General features: G+C 37.6%; 1 protein-coding gene across 4 annotated transcripts in view; it reads left to right on the top strand.

Annotated features, from left to right (window-relative positions):
- The window catches only part of Lrig2 (leucine rich repeats and immunoglobulin like domains 2), a 74,748-nt gene that overhangs the window by 7,265 nt on the left and 51,787 nt on the right, over positions 1-15,696 (top strand). For all 4 annotated transcript variants that reach the window (XM_074050724.1, XM_020180892.2, XM_074050723.1 and 1 more), the window contains exons 2-11: positions 6,961-7,026; positions 8,517-8,591; positions 8,757-8,891; positions 9,654-9,797; positions 9,911-10,054; positions 10,711-10,854; positions 11,048-11,191; positions 14,126-14,206; positions 14,993-15,064; positions 15,244-15,312. In XM_074050724.1, coding sequence (XP_073906825.1) covers positions 6,961-7,026; positions 8,517-8,591; positions 8,757-8,891; positions 9,654-9,797; positions 9,911-10,054; positions 10,711-10,854; positions 11,048-11,191; positions 14,126-14,206; positions 14,993-15,064; positions 15,244-15,312 — 1,074 coding nt within the window. The remainder of the gene's footprint in view (positions 1-6,960; positions 7,027-8,516; positions 8,592-8,756; positions 8,892-9,653; positions 9,798-9,910; positions 10,055-10,710; positions 10,855-11,047; positions 11,192-14,125; positions 14,207-14,992; positions 15,065-15,243; positions 15,313-15,696) is intronic.

The raw sequence follows: 15,696 nt of genomic DNA, 5'->3' as shown, positions 1-15,696 counted from the left end.
GAATAACTAGGGGTGATTAGCAGGTTTAAAGTTGAACTAGGAGCAGGGCAACAGTAAAGTGTGGAGTAAATAAATTTGTAACTAAATGCTGCTTAATTTGGAGTTCCTTTTACACATTTTGGGATTTTGTTTTATATCTTTCAAAATGACTGTGACAGCTTGCTTATGTGATCAGAATCGTGGCAGGTCCCAGCAGGAAAAGCACAGCTAACCCCGAGCATAAGTGTGCTTGTTTGAGGAGGCAGTTGACTTGGGTCCACTTAGAATAGCTATGAGGGACAAGGGGTTACTTTCATAGTGAGAAACCCATGTGATGCTTAGGCCTTCTCTACCTACACTGCAAGTGATGAGTTGTTAATGTCCACCTACCCCTAGAAAACTTGACACTTAACAATTATAAGTAGTCCTTGCTAAGATGTGAACCCAACTGGTCACTAATGATGTTGCAGAATTTTGTAACTTTCTATGCATTACCATGTATAAGCAATGACATTTGTTCCACTATTTTTGAACTTACTATTTCTCTTTTTGAGAGAGAGAGGGTCTTGTTGTGATTCCAGATTGGCCTTGAACTCATGATTCTCCTTCCCCAGTCTCTTGAATGCTAGGATTACAGGCTGTGCCACCACACCTGGCCTATTTTATTCTAAAGGAGAAGGGGAGGCGGATATTAAAAACATGGAAGAGAGTAACACTCCATGATTTTGTACTGTTCACTGGATAACCACTGTGTTAACTTGAATTCGGGCCAGTCACTGGATTGTAAGGTGGAATTTAGAGCTGGGCCTGGTGATGCAAGTCTGCAGTGCCAGCACTCAGGATGCTGAGGCAGGGGAATTGTGAGTTCCAGGCCTGCCTGGGGTACTTAGTGAGACCTTATGTCTAAAATCAAAACAAAATAAAACAAAAAAGGAAAACCAAAAGAAAGTGAAATTTACTATTTCATAAATCAGTCTAAAAACACAGTCTAATACCTTCCACTGTCTTTCTCGGGTGTGTTACTGATTAGGGGGACTATGCCATTCCTGAGTTTTGTTTTTGCTTGTCCAGTGTCATCATTCCCCTGCATTGGTCAATTTGTGCCATTATTCTGGACTCATTGTGTAGGATGATTTTTTTGTTGTTGCTGTTGTTGTTTTGTTTTTGTGGTCCAAGTCCTCTACCACTGTGCTCTACCCAGAGCCCCATAGGAAGAATTCTAATCTCAGAAAAGTACAATTAAAATCTTATTTCTCAACACATTCAGGGAAGATAGGTTATTTTATGGTGATTTTATTTCTAAGTAATGCAATGCTTTCCCATTGTAAACTTAGTAAAAATGGTTCGGAGGCTTTAAGGTAGAAGAGTAACAGATTCTTTTGTCACTCTAAGGAAAACTCACTGTTGTTTCTTGTATGTTTTCCATTTGAAAGCACATAGATGAAGAAATATTATGTACTTTATATATTTATATTACTCTTTTTACTGGCTGCAGATAATTCCGTTGTGTGGAATTTTTGATAACCATACAGTTTTCTTTTAAGATACGGGGAATACTATAAATTTTGTAGTATATATCTTTATTTATTTATTTATTTATTTATTTTTTGTGGTATGGGGGTTTGAACTCAGGGCCTTCACCTAGAGCCACTCCACCAGCGCTATTTTTGTGAAGAGGTTTTCCAGATAGGGTCTCAGAACTATTTGCTCAGGCTGGCTTCAAACCGTGATCCTCCTGATCTCTGCCTCCTTAGTGGCTAGGATTACAAGCATGAGCCACTGGCACCCGGCTTCTTTACATACTTACATGAGTAAAGTTTCTTAGATGTGGTATCATTGAGTCATTCTGAAGCATTAATCTTGTGATATAGGTTATCAAATCTTTGGTAGGCTATCTTTGTATTGGCATCTTTCACGTGAAGTTGTAATTTAAAAATGATTTAGATTATGATTTTAATTAGTTAATGAGGGGAACAGTTCCAATTAATTAAGGTTTTACCCTGGAAAGTGGATTATACCTGTACCTGCATTCCAATAGATGAATACTCAGAAACAGTGGTGATGTTGGACCATCATGCTATTTCAGATCTCATTTATACACTGACCTCTGTGACCTCTTATTTATCTTCTTTTACCTGTTTGTTTGTTTGTTTTTTAGTGGTACTGGAGGTTGAACTCAGGGCTTCACACTTTCTAGGCAGGGGCGCTACCACTTGAGCCACTCCACCAACCTTTGTGCACTGGTTATTTTTTAGATAGGGTCTTACTTTTTTTCCCAGTCTGGTGTGGCCCTCCATCCTCCTGTTTTGCTTCCCCTCGTCCCTGGGATGACAGGCTTGTCACCACATGTAGCCATTGGCTGTGATGGAGTCTCCTGAACTCTTTTTCCCAGGCTGGCCTCAAACAGCCATCTTCCAAATCTCTGGCTCCCACGCACCTGCGATTACACGTTTGAGCCACCATGCCTGCTTATTTCATATTTTGTTGTTATTATATTCCCAAATGAAAAAGTATTTTCAATCATTAAGACCCCAAGGAAGCATAAAAGAAGCAAATAAAACATGCTCCTTTTATTCTTGAAATAAATTTTCGCAGTTTCCTAGTACTTCTAACTTTTTAAATTCATATAAAAGATATTGTACAATGTATTGCAAATAAGTAGTACGGGTGAAGGATAGAAACTTTAATTTGTCTTTATGTCTTAGAAGATTTTATTTATCTTGAAGATATTTACTCAGTATTTCTTTCTCTCTCTTGTTTAACTGTAAAGCAAAAATGATTCCAGGAATCATTTATTTGTAGAGAAAACTGTCACTCAGATCTTATTGTCTCCTAATTCAGAGACTGCTAGTAAACCCTTGGGTTCCCTAGCCTGACGATTAGAAGCACCAAATTAGAAAAAAGGTAAGTAGACCATTACAGGCAGGAAAGCTAGCAGTTCCAAGAAGTGAGAGCTTTTAGTGTAAAGCGTTAGTGGTAAAGGAAGAGCAAACCTATAAAAGCAGACAGGATTTTAAGTGTTGTTTCAGATTCTTGTGTTTAGTTCATTATACTCCCAATGCTACTCAGATCATCAGCATGTTAAATCACAGCACAATAATTGGATATAATAATGACCCTGAGTATTACTTTAAAAACTAAATTGTGCTAGGTACATTGTTATAAAATAGGAATTTATTCACAAAAGAAAGTATTATGCTGGATAAATAAATGAAGCATTGTCATACCCCAAATATTAGACAATTTTTTTTTGTGGTACTGGGGATTGGACCTGGCCTTGCTGAGCTATATCCCCAGCCCTCTTTAATTTTTTTGTTTGTTTGTTTTGTTACTAATTTTGAGCCAGACTCTCTCAAGTTGTCCAGGTTGACCTTGAACTTGTGATCCTCCTGCCTCAGTCTCCCGAGTAGCTAGGATTATAGGCATGTGTCACCATAGATATGTTTTCTTATGTTTTAACTTTTGCAAGGAATCCATTTATTAGAGGCTTTGTTGTGTTGAAGTCCACAGCTCATCCTTCCACTGCTCTGTTTTGTACTTGATGACTCAGTAGTGCACATATGTGACTGGGCAGAAGAAAATGCTGCATCTCTGAAACTTGAGTTTGTCTTCCTCACACTGTTGTGACTGCTCTGTACATTCTGTAAATAATTTACACCTTGATGGTACTGCACAGCTACATTAATGGCCCCTCTGGCTCCACATGATATTAAGAACTTTAATAATTCATCATTTTTCCAGCCCCATCCCTATAGAGTAGCATGCATGGGAGCAGAGTTTACAACACTGAGATAAGGCCTTTGGTGAGACCTTTGGTCTTTTTCTGGTCCTTTAATATTCAGATATTTGTAGGGTTAGAAAATAAAGATTGTTGACTGTTAGTTCAGTACATTTTGGGGATGGTTCAAAGGGGAGATACTTTGAAAGATAATTTTGTTTCAGACTCTTACTTTAAAAGCAACCAGAGACAAATTGTATCATTGGCCTATGAAAATTAAAGGAAGCTAATGCTTGGACAAAGGGAAGAACAATAAGAGACTTTGTTTTGAGACAGGGTCTCTCTAGGCTGGCTTCTGACTCGTGATTCTCCTGCCTCCTCCTTCCAAATGCTGTATTATAGGTGTGTACCAATATGCTTGGGGAGAGACTTCAGTTTTAAAAACTGTCCACTCACTTATGCTTCCCGTTCCCCCCCTCCCCCACACACTCTCTGTCTCTTATTTAATGCAGGGCTCCTACCCAGGTCTTCGCACGTACCAGGCAAATGTTCTACCACTGAGCCATACCCCCAGCCTTATCCAAACTCTTTATCTAAGAGTTTTTCTTCTTGTATTTGAAATCTTCAAATTTTAGTTGTCTTCAGACTTTTTGGAGAACTTTTGGAAAAAGAAATGGAAGCAGGTACAGTGGGCCTACCTGTAGTCCCAGCTGTTTGGGAGACTAGGCAGGAGAATTTCTTGAGCACATGAGTTCAGGACCACGAGACTCTATCTCAGGGAGACAAAAATGAAGGGTGTGCTTACGGAGAATGAGAACATGTCTGTGTACTCCTGTGAGAACATGTCATACGATTAAATTTCAGAGTGAAATTTAGGTATAAAAGTTGGTGTTGATTAAAGTTGGTGTTACCTTTGTTCAGTCTTGGAGTGACTCCATCTCTGAAAACTAGAAACATTTTTTAGGGGCATAAAAGGTTACTAATATTGACAGTGTTTGCAACCAGAAACCCAGCACAGTCCATGGTCCAAGGAGTGTTTTTTGCATGAATAGCCAATGATCAGATCGATATAATTCTGTTTAGACACCTGCTGTTTTGATAGTTTAAACAGCTGTGCTGGTATATTCTAGTTGCTTGCTATAATGGTTCTGTGTTGGGAGTGTGTTGCACTTTACCTTTACTGTCTTTTAATGTCCTTCAGTGTAGATTTGTTTGAGAAGGTTCTGTGGGGTTCAAATCCACAAAGCTGTTCAGTGCATATATTTTTATATATCTTTAAGACAATACTATCCTGTAGAAAGGCTGCAAAGTATGTCAGGCATCCTTTGAGTTGCCTTGAAAATCCTATCATTCTTCAAAGACAGAGAAAATTACTCTTTCCACAAATAGAGCTGTTTATAGTTTCACTAACTGGCTACAAAGTTGTTTATACCATGTATAAATTGAGTTTCATTTTATTGCCTTAGATTTAATCATGATTTTCTTTATGAGTTATTATCAGGTCAGTGATTATCTATATTAATGCTGAGTGACTCACGGGAGAACTCTTGGGGCACTCTTGAGTGACACTGCCGGGGAGGTTTAGTGAAGGCATAATGAGCACTGTTAGGATTAAAATGAGCCCCCAAATCTCCAAAGGGGAAAAATCCTCACATTTTAGCATCATAGATGTACCATGCTAGCTAGCCTGGTGCACAGATGTCGTTAGCATTTCATTTTCAATACCACTGAGCTCAGGGAAGAAACAAATTCTAACTTGAAGTAGAGCAGTGGAATTTCTGCTAGAGGTGAAATGTCACAAAGCAATAAAACTTTTGACTTGTACAAAATTCTGAGTTTGTTGTTTAGTACCAAGTGTGAGTTGGATTAAGGTATTGGGATATAAGATTTAAGGCAGTCTTTTTTGGAGGTACTGGGAACTGACACCAGGGTGCTGACCATGTCAAGAAAATGCTTTACCACTGAGCTACACTCGCAGCCTTAAGTAGATTTCTTTTTTTCTTTTTTTTAATTTGGTGCTGGGGATTGAACCAGGGATGCTTTTAGGCAAGCATTCTGCCACTTGAGCTACACCTTTAGCCCTTAGCTATAAGAGTTTTATGTGGAGTGAATTCGTGTTCTTAATCTTCATTCATGAGTATCTTGGAAAAAGACCTTAGAACTATTGTGAAAAGTGACATTTAACATAGCCTTAGTCATGTCATGGTGTAAATTAAGCTCTAAATAAAGGTGGGGAAGTTTTGCAGATGGGTAGGTATGAGTCCAGCTGAGAACAAATTGTTCTGCTGTGAAAGAGACATCATTCAAACCTGCACGCTTCTGTCAACTGCCTGTGGCTGCACAGTGAGACCAATTGATTGAGTGTTTCTCCAGTGTCCCTATTGCTAGCCATCTTGTAATGTACAGCAAGCACATCTCTCGGCAAACAGCTTGTAAATATGCCAGGAACAAGCAAGGTGAGTTTTTAAACTCAGGACTAACTTCGGTGAATCTCTACTGTATCTGATAAACTACTTGCTAGCAGCGAGATGGAATTTTAAATTTCCGGCCTCCCCTCTTTTAGTTGCGTGACTTTGGCTTAACAGGTTATTAGTCTTTGCGTATGTTTCCATGCAAGAAAAGTGAGGATTATGAAAGGATTTGTGTATTCAGCCAGTTAGTATTTATGAAGTACACAGAAGGCTCTTAATGTTAGCTGCCTATCATCAGCAGCATTAACATAATTTGGGATGAGATTAATTTCCTCTCCTGAAGCTAGATAGTTCTTTTTGGGAAGACCACATTGCTGTAAAGAATGGGATCAACTCCATTTGTTTTTTTCTGTTGAGACAGGGTCTTGTTATGTAGCCCAGCCTGACCTGGAATCCACTTCCCTCCTCCCTCAATTTACTGAGTGCTGAGATTATAAGCGTGCACACCAGGCTTAAACTTCATGATCACCGAAACATGTTACTGTATTTTCTAATTACTAAAGAAAGAAAACATAAATTAAAAAGAGACATAGCTATTTTGAGATCTAGACAAATTTTTATTCATAAACATTTCTTTTTATCTGTACTACTCAAGTTCACATTTTAATAGAACTTGTAGTATTCCTCCTTTAGTTCCTTCCCCTCCTCCCTCATTCCCTTGATGGTGAGTTTCAAATCCAGAACGTGGTGCGTGCTTGGCAAACCCTTTACCCCTATATCAAAGCCTCCATTTTTTTCTTTTAAGCCTATTTTCCAACACTAAACTAAGAATGATACTTTTTCCTCCTTCAGGGATTTGAGTCATAATCGGTTGTCTAACTGGAACATCAGCTTGGAATCCCAAACATTACAGGAAGTGTAAGTTTTATTTATTTAATGTTACATTTTTTGAGTTGATTTAATAAATTACGAATTTGGGGATATTCAATTCAGAGATTCTGTCTAAAAAATTAAAGAAAACGTTAAATTACTTAACTTAAACTGTTATCTTTGGCTTTGTTTGTTTGTTGCTACTGGGATTTGAACTTTTATGCTTGCAAAGCAAGCCACACTGCTTGAGCCCCACCTCCAGTTCATTTTTTGCTCTGGTTATTTATTTGGAGATGAGGTCTGTTTGCCCAGGCTGGCCTTGAACCGTAATTCTCTCAGTATCAGCCTCCCAAGTACCTAGGATTATAGACGTGAGCCACCGGCACCCAGCTCTTTGGCTTTGTTTTTATCACAGCCTCTCTGGGCATTGAGTTGGTGATTTCAGGTTGACACCAACTGTTAGAAATATTATTCTGTTTCCCTAAGGCCAAAAGTAAAATTTCTCCCCTCTTTGGAGTAAATTTGTTTTGTTTTTTGCCAAGATTTCAAGACATTGAAACTGTATGTCTTGACATGTCATCTAAAATGGAAGCATAATGTCTAAAGTAGACTTATAAGAAATAGAGTGATTTTTGGTATTGTCTGAGAATGTTGTGGTCGATATAATTCAGTTTTCCTCTTAGCTGGTTTTCCTTTAATGGAATGTATTGTGCAATTTGAAAGGGATTTCCTTCCTTCCTTCCTTCCTTCCTGCCTGCCTAGCTCCAAATATACTGCTTTTAATTTCTTGTGGAACTGAATAAACAGCTGACAAAAATAGGCACTGAGGAAAGGCCTGAACTCGCTTCACTGGGAAGCACATGAGCTTTGCTGCATGGACTTTATAGCTTCGACTGGTTTCTGGGAGACGGCTTACTTTTGCTTTCTTTTCTATATTACAGATCGTTCATGTTGTTCAGTGATTGCCAATCAGGTCAATGAAATGTGATTGTATTAGATTTGTTCCTAAAACATTTGAAGCAGTCAGTTGAAAGGGCTGGTAGGAATAGATGTAACATGGATATTACATACATATGCAAAATCAGTCCATCTCTGGGTAGACAAATTAATTTCTTCTGTGATCCTAAGAAACAGTCCTTAACTTTGAATAGCTTTAAAGCATGTGTGTATTTGTGTGTGTGTGTATAGAGATAGGGAGACAGACAGACAGACAGATACCAAGATTTGGATGGACTAATTGTAACTTTGTCTAAGGTTGCAAACTAACTGTCATAAACACACCTTTTCTCAGAGAACTTTGTTGGGACCAAAATATTTAATGTGCAAAAAATTCTTAGCCTTTTTAATATTAATAGTAAGAGTAGGCCCGCATTATTGAAAAACCTTTTTTATTAAAATTTGTAATTTCGCAATAAATACATTTTTATCTTGGTCAAATTTGGCACCTACCCTAAAGAATGTGTATTAGTCAGAAACCAAAATTCAAGAGGTAGCGTTGCTCTCATTAAACTTTTAAATCTATTTATCCCCTTGCCTAGGAAAATGAATTACAATGAACTAACAGAAATACCATATTTTGGAGAACCTACACCTAATATTACTCTACTTTCATTGTAAGTAATTAAGATTTCAGACCTTTGACTTAAATTATGAAAAACATGTAGGGTTTTTTTTTGTTTTCATTTTTTTTTAAGTTCCCATACTGTTGACCCTAATTATTTAATATCCTGTGGCTTTGGAATACTGGCCATAGCTTTAATACAATCTTTGCTTTGTAGAGTTCATAATTTAATCCCAGAAATAAATGCAGAGGCACTACAGTTTTACCCTGCTCTTGAGAGTTTAGACCTCAGTTCCAATATAATATCAGAAATCAAGACATCTTCATTTCCTCGAATGCAGCTTAAATACCTGTAAGTAAAATGAATTTTAATTCATTGTACTTTAAAGTGCATTTTTATTATGTATTGGTACCTGTCTTCCTGTGACTGTCTATTATTTATTGTGGTTTGATACACAAATGAAACAAACCTATAGTTGGGTTTTTGGGTTGTTGATCCCCCACCTTCTTCCCTAGAGGAAAGAACATACTGTTGTCAGAAAATATTGTTAGGCATCCAGGGTAAATTCTGAAATTTAATTCTAGCTTTGTTTTTGTTTTTGTTTTTCTAATCAGTAGCTTTTTTGTTTTGGAATGCTAGGGATTGAACCCAGGTCCTTGGGCGTGCTAGGCAAGCACTTTACCACTAAGCACTGAACCCTTATCAGTTTTGTAAAAGGTAAACAGAAGTAATTTGTTAAGCAGTAGCTTACTCTGTATAATGATGATGATGCTTAGCATGTATGTCAGTGTTTTCTAGTTTACATAGCATACTCATATGTTTCATAACAACCTAAATAAAGTAGTTATTATGCTAATTGTTATTTTATTTTTCTTTTTTTGCAGTGCTGGGAATCAAACCCAAGGCCTTGCACATGCTAGGCAAGCACTGTCACTGTGCTATACTTTCAGCCCTATTGTACTAATTTTGTAGATGACAAAAGCAAATAATTTGAAAAGTTGTATATAATTAAATGATAGAGCTAGAGCTGTTACAGACTTTGGGCAGCTTTCCAGTGGTAGATATTCTGTTTCAGTACAGTATTTTCTAGTGCTCTTTTCTTTCTCATTTTAGGAACTTGAGTAACAACAGGATAACCACCTTGGAGGCTGGTTGCTTCGATAATTTATCCAGTTCCTTATTAGTGGTCAAGTTAAACCGAAACCGCATTAGCATGATTCCACCTAAGATTTTCAAGCTTCCTCATCTCCAGTTCTTGTGAGTAACTAAGTACATGGATTTTAGGATGATAATAAATGGTTTTTGCTTCTCAGTTATTCTTGGAGCAATTCAGGAGACCAGTTTTCTGACTGTAAAATTTTTTGTTTAAGGGAACTTAAAAGAAACAGGATTAAAATTGTGGAAGGTCTTACATTCCAAGGGCTTGACTCCTTAAGATCCTTGAAAATGCAACGGAATGGAATTAGCAAACTTAAGGATGGAGCATTTTTTGGTTTGAACAACATGGAGGAACTGTAAGTACTGGGCATCAGAATAGGGGATTATTAGGACAGGAGTTTGTCGGGGACTTTGCAGTGCCAGATGGCTGGGATAGTGTACACAGACAAGTTTATAAATGCTTTTTTTAAGGGGAGGGTGGGTGGACATTGAACCCAGGGCCTCACACATGCTAATAAGTGCGAACTGTACCACTGAGCAATACTTCCATCTTTCTCACAAAGCTTTTAAGGTGTTTTTAGCTGATATTTTTTATCATCATTCTTAAAAACTTCTTATGTAAAAAAATTTACATTTTTAATGCTTTGATTAATGAAAATTACCAGAATTTATCCAGAACAGGGGTGCTATACCACATGACATGTAGATTTTGTAGATCTGATATTTTAAATTCAGTCTCATTGGGGCTGGTAGAGTGGCTCAAGTGGCAGAATGCCTGCCTAGCAAGCATGAGGCCCTGAGTTCAAACCCCAGTACTGCCACAAAAAAAAAAAAAAGGATCAATAAATACAGTGTCATTAACCTCCAATACTGAATCTTAGTAAGATACGCATTTTCATTGAACAGAATTTGTTGGGTCTCTTTGGTTGAGCAAAGGTGTATGTTTGTCTGAGAAAGACTTAATGAAGACTTAAAACTACTTGCTATTAAAATGCCTTCTCAAATTCTGCAGAGAACTAGAACACAACAACCTTACAGGAGTGAACAAGGGGTGGCTGTATGGCTTGCGGATGTTACAACAACTGTATGTGAGCCAGAATGCTATTGAAAGAATCAGTCCTGATGCATGGGAGTTCTGCCAAAGACTATCTGAGCTGTAAGTGTTGGATAGCATTTCATTGGCAGCAGAGACTAGAGCAGCAGGTTGGGATAAGTCATTTTCATGTCTAGTAATGAGCTCTAACATCCCTCTTTGTTGGAAGCTCTAAACTTACATAAATATAGTTAAAAAATTAGAAGTTGGGACAAAATACAATGAATTCCTTACCTTCCATGTTTCCTGTTTTTAGTGATTTGTCCTATAACCAGCTGACCCGCCTTGATGAATCTGCCTTTGTGGGATTGAGTTTACTGGAGAGATTGAATTTAGGAGATAACAGAGTTACTCACATTGCTGATGGTGTATTTAGGTTTCTTTCTAATCTTCAGACATTGTAAGTATATCCTTTATTTGTGCATGTGTATGAATGTGGTGCTGGGGTTTTAATTTAGGGCCTTGCATTCGCTAGGCAAGTATTCTACCACTTGAACTACACCTTTAGGCTCCCCTCCCCCCCTTTAATGAAGTTAACAAATGAAAACAACTAATCATTCTGCAAATTTATGTATTCTAGTATTTTGTGGTTCTTCTGTCCTATGCCTCAGGGCAAGGCAATCTTATTTGCCTATAACCCCATAAATAAATCTTATACCTATCATAAACAATCCAACTTGTACTTTACTTCTGAGTTAATCATGTACATTATTAACTGCTTTTATTGTGTCAGTTGCTGTGGTGTAAAACACAGTTGCTAGCATTAAGAATGCAGTCATTTTCTTGTTCATCTAATTTTGATGATGCACTAGAACTTATTCAGAATGATGCAAGCTGAATAGTGGGATCAGCTCAGTTTACTGTTACAGTTTGCTTTATCACTTTGTTTATTTTTGACATTGCTGGGAGATATTGGGGATGGAAGCCATGCTAGGCAAGTGCTCTACCACTAAGCTACACTCCCACCTAAGTTTTAGGTTCTTAATGGCTCCTGAATAGGAAATGTGGACATCAAATTAAGAATTAATAACTGGTTTCAGAAGACTGATAGTCTCCCAACTTTGGCACCTAACCATGAATAAGAAAGAAACATGGTTTTGTAAAGGTACATACATATATACAAGTTTTTGGGGGTTTTTTTGGCACCACTTGGGTTGAACTTGGGCTTTTTTGCCTGTGTGCTCTACCACTTGAGCCACGCTTCCAGCCCCACCCCTTTTAAATAGATTTGGCCTTGAAAAATTAAAAAGTGATTTCCTTGCCTGCTCCTCTTTCTATATTGTCAGAAGTGAAACTAGGTCAGTGCAAACTCAGAAACTTATATCTGATGCAAGTGTAGGCTTTTGAAAGTCAAGGGATAGCAAACAGGTTCTTTCAGTGTATCATTGATAATTACTTTTAGAATTAAAGTTTAGGAAAATAATAGAGGAAGTAAATGGTTGTCTAGTGCCACAGAGGTAGAGTTAAGATCAGATCTGAGAGAATGGGTTTTTTTTGTTTTTGTTGTTTTTGGTTGAATTCAGAGCCTGTGCTTCCTAGGCAGGTACTCTACCACTTGACCCATCCTCTTCCCCACTCCCCAGCCCTTGCTTTTGATTTTTTTGAATAGAGTATTGTATTTTTTGCCTAGGGTTGGTCTCAGACTGTGACCCTTATATCTGTGCCTCCTGAATAGCTGGAATTACAGGTATGCTACCTCACCTAGCTTATATATTGAGATGGGGTTCTTGCTAGATTTTTGCTGGAGCTGGCCTTGAACTGATATCCTCCCCATCTCCACCTCCCAAATAGCTGGGATTATAGCCATGTGCCACCATGTCTGGCCTCTGAAACTCTGGCTTTTTAGTCCAATTGTCTCTTTAAGAGTAGATTTTTTTTTTTTTTTTACTCAACTTGGTGAGTGATTTTATTTTTTTCCTTGTGGTACTGGGGTTTGAACTTAGGGCCTACATCTTGAGTCACGCCACCAGCCCCCTCTTTTTTGTGATTTTTTTCTTTTTTTTGAGTTAGGGTATCAAACTATTTGCCTGGACTGGCTTTGAACTGTGATCCTCCCAATCGCTCTGCCTCCTGAGCAGCTAAAGATTACAGGCATGAGCCACTAGTACCCAGCTGGGTGAATGATTCCTTTCTTTGTTTTTTGTTTTTGTTTTCTGAAACAGGGTCTTGTTTTGTAGACCAGACTGGCCTTGAAGTCTTGATCCTCCTGCTTTCATCTCTTCAGTGTCAGTGTTACGGTTATGTAATTCCCGGCTTGGTGAATGATTTTTATTAATTTTCTGCTGTGGAGGAGGGGGAAAGTCCTGAGGAGTTGAGCCCTGGGGGCTTCAGTGTTTATTCTTTCTAAAACAAAATGCTTTGTTAGCTTTTCACTTCCAAGTAAAGAGGGACAAGCAAGAAGGAACTCCTGTTACTTAACACAACTTTACACGTCTTACAGATCAGAAAGCTTTGTGGTTTATTTTATCATGAGACAGTCTTACGAAACAAAAGTGATTAAGTATTTTTAAATTCTTTCATCAGCACATGCTGTGATACAATTGCACTTCCTCTGAAAATGGGATAGTGGATTTTAAAAGATCCATATTTTTCCTTTTAAAGAAAATACAGTGATCACTCTAACACATGGGAACATCATTCTTCCTTCCCAGGAGGTATTTTAATTGCTCTTGAGCTGAGAAGCTCTATATTGATATTACTCTTTGTCAGCTGTTTTAAGTTTAAGGGCCATGAGGGAGGCTTGGATCGCCCAGAAATCCATTAGTTTTAAATCAGATTTGCAAGCCATATCCCCTGTATCTAAAAGCCCTTCTTTTTACAGGACCCTGTCTTTAATTTTTGATATGCTAACACATTAGCTAGGAAGATTAATATGCTTAGCAAGTTGCTTAATTTGTTTATTAAGGCCACCTTATTCTGACAAAGATCAGTTCTTGTACATTTATCACTGATATTCCAGGTTGGGCTGGGTCCTGGTGGCTCACATCTATAACCCTTAGCTATTTGGGAGGCTGAGATCAGGAGGATTGAGGTTTGAGACCTGCCCAGGCAAATAGTTCATGAGATCCCCTCCCCAAAATAACTGGAGCAAAATGGGTTGAAGGTGTGGCTCAAGCGATAGAGCATCTGCTTTGCAAAATCCTGAGTTCAAACCCCAGTCCACCCAAAAAGAAAAGAAAAGAAAAAGAAAAAAAGCCAGACTGGGTCTTCATCATAAATAACTGTAAGGATCAAAATTAGCATGTGCACATTGACATTGCCTTGCCAAGATGCTCCCATGGTCGTAGTGACTAACATAACCTGTCTCTCTCTGACCTTTTTTTTTTTTTTTTAGAGATTTAAGAAACAATGAAATTTCATGGGCCATAGAAGATGCTAGCGAAGCCTTTGCTGGACTCACAAGTCTCACTAAGTTGTATGTATTTTATAGTATGTGTGTAAGTCTACAAAGAACCAGTTACAATTGTGATTGAATTGTGTTTATTTGATGTGGCCAGAAGTGCTGAGAAGGAAGGAGCTTTGTTTTTGTCAGGTAGCTAGTGAGGCACGTTTTATTGATAAAGAAGTTAAAGAATTTAACTTCACTTAAAGAGAAGTTAAACTAGAGTTTTCTTTTTACATAAAAGAAATACATTGAAACTCTAGTTGAACTAATAGTGTATTTAATTGTGTGAGATTTTTGTGGAGTCTGTCTAGCAGAAGTGGAGAACATTCTCTCACACAGTATTTTAATTTCTCTGTGGTAAGAATTTTTCCAAAAGTTAACAGTTGTCTGAATTTCTTTGACCTGATTACCTGTTGTTAAGAAGAGAAAAATGGGGACTTTAACCCAGTTAACATAGGCAAACTTCCAGTTTCCTAATGGCCAGTGTGGTTGTTCAGAAGTAGTTCATTAAACTATTTTAATGTTTTTGGCAGCACTGGGGTTTGAACTCAGAAGTAGGTAGGCGCTCTACCACTTGAGCCAGCCCCCAGCTGAGCTCCAATGTCTTAATAGAAGCCTTCATGCTGCACTTTGCATTGACTAATAGATTCATAACTTTCTTAAAAATGCATGTTCTCATCAAACTCTATGCATGAAATGTGAGCAAATTATTATTATCAATTACACCTCAGGAAAGCTGTTAATACCCCAAAATGTACATTAAGCTTATTTTTGCCTTTTACAGATAAATGTTTAATTAATTGAATTTTATTTCAGAATCTTACAAGGAAACCAGATTAAGTCAATTACAAAGAAAGCATTCATTGGTCTTGAATCCCTTGAGTATCTGTAAGTATTTTGCATACATCTGCTTACCATTTAAATACTATATAAATAACCTTTACTGTGTAAAGCTTTACTATATAATCTTTGCTTTTAGCAGAGGTTTTCAATGAGCGTTTGAAGTGTTCATATGACTTAATTGTAGAAACCGGTGATTGGTAATGTTTCATTTCTCTTCATTTCAGAGATTTGAACAACAATGCTATAATGTCTATCCAAGAGAATGCTTTTTCTCAGACTCACTTGAAAGAACTGTAAGTAACTTAAGGTTTGTTTTTTTTTTAATTGTTTATGCTTGTGCTTAAAGTGTGACAATGGTGACTCAAATATTTCCAAAAGTGTGCAGTTCAGGAAGAAAAAAAAGAATGTGTTAATACTCAAGTTATTTTAGTAATGGGATGTAATTTTAAAATAACCTAATGTTGAAAGCCCAGGGTGTGTGGTACCAAGACCTTCTGTGATGCTTGTGCTGCCAGTGCTTGTAATTAGGAAACCTTAGCACTGACTCCCTGCAATTTTGTGTTTGTACTCTACTGTTCCTTTTTTTCCTCTCTGTTCCTTTTTGTATAAAAGATGTGTGTTCCCAATTCTTATTCTTAAGTGAATTAAAGTGAATTATTCTTTGGGTGAATTAAAAT

The sequence above is a fragment of the Castor canadensis genome, chromosome 12 (genome assembly GCF_047511655.1).
Source record: "Castor canadensis chromosome 12, mCasCan1.hap1v2, whole genome shotgun sequence".
NCBI classification, from domain to species: Eukaryota; Metazoa; Chordata; class Mammalia; order Rodentia; family Castoridae; genus Castor; species Castor canadensis.
Note: the sequence above shows the minus strand (reverse complement) of the source record. Positions and strands in the feature narration are given on the sequence as shown.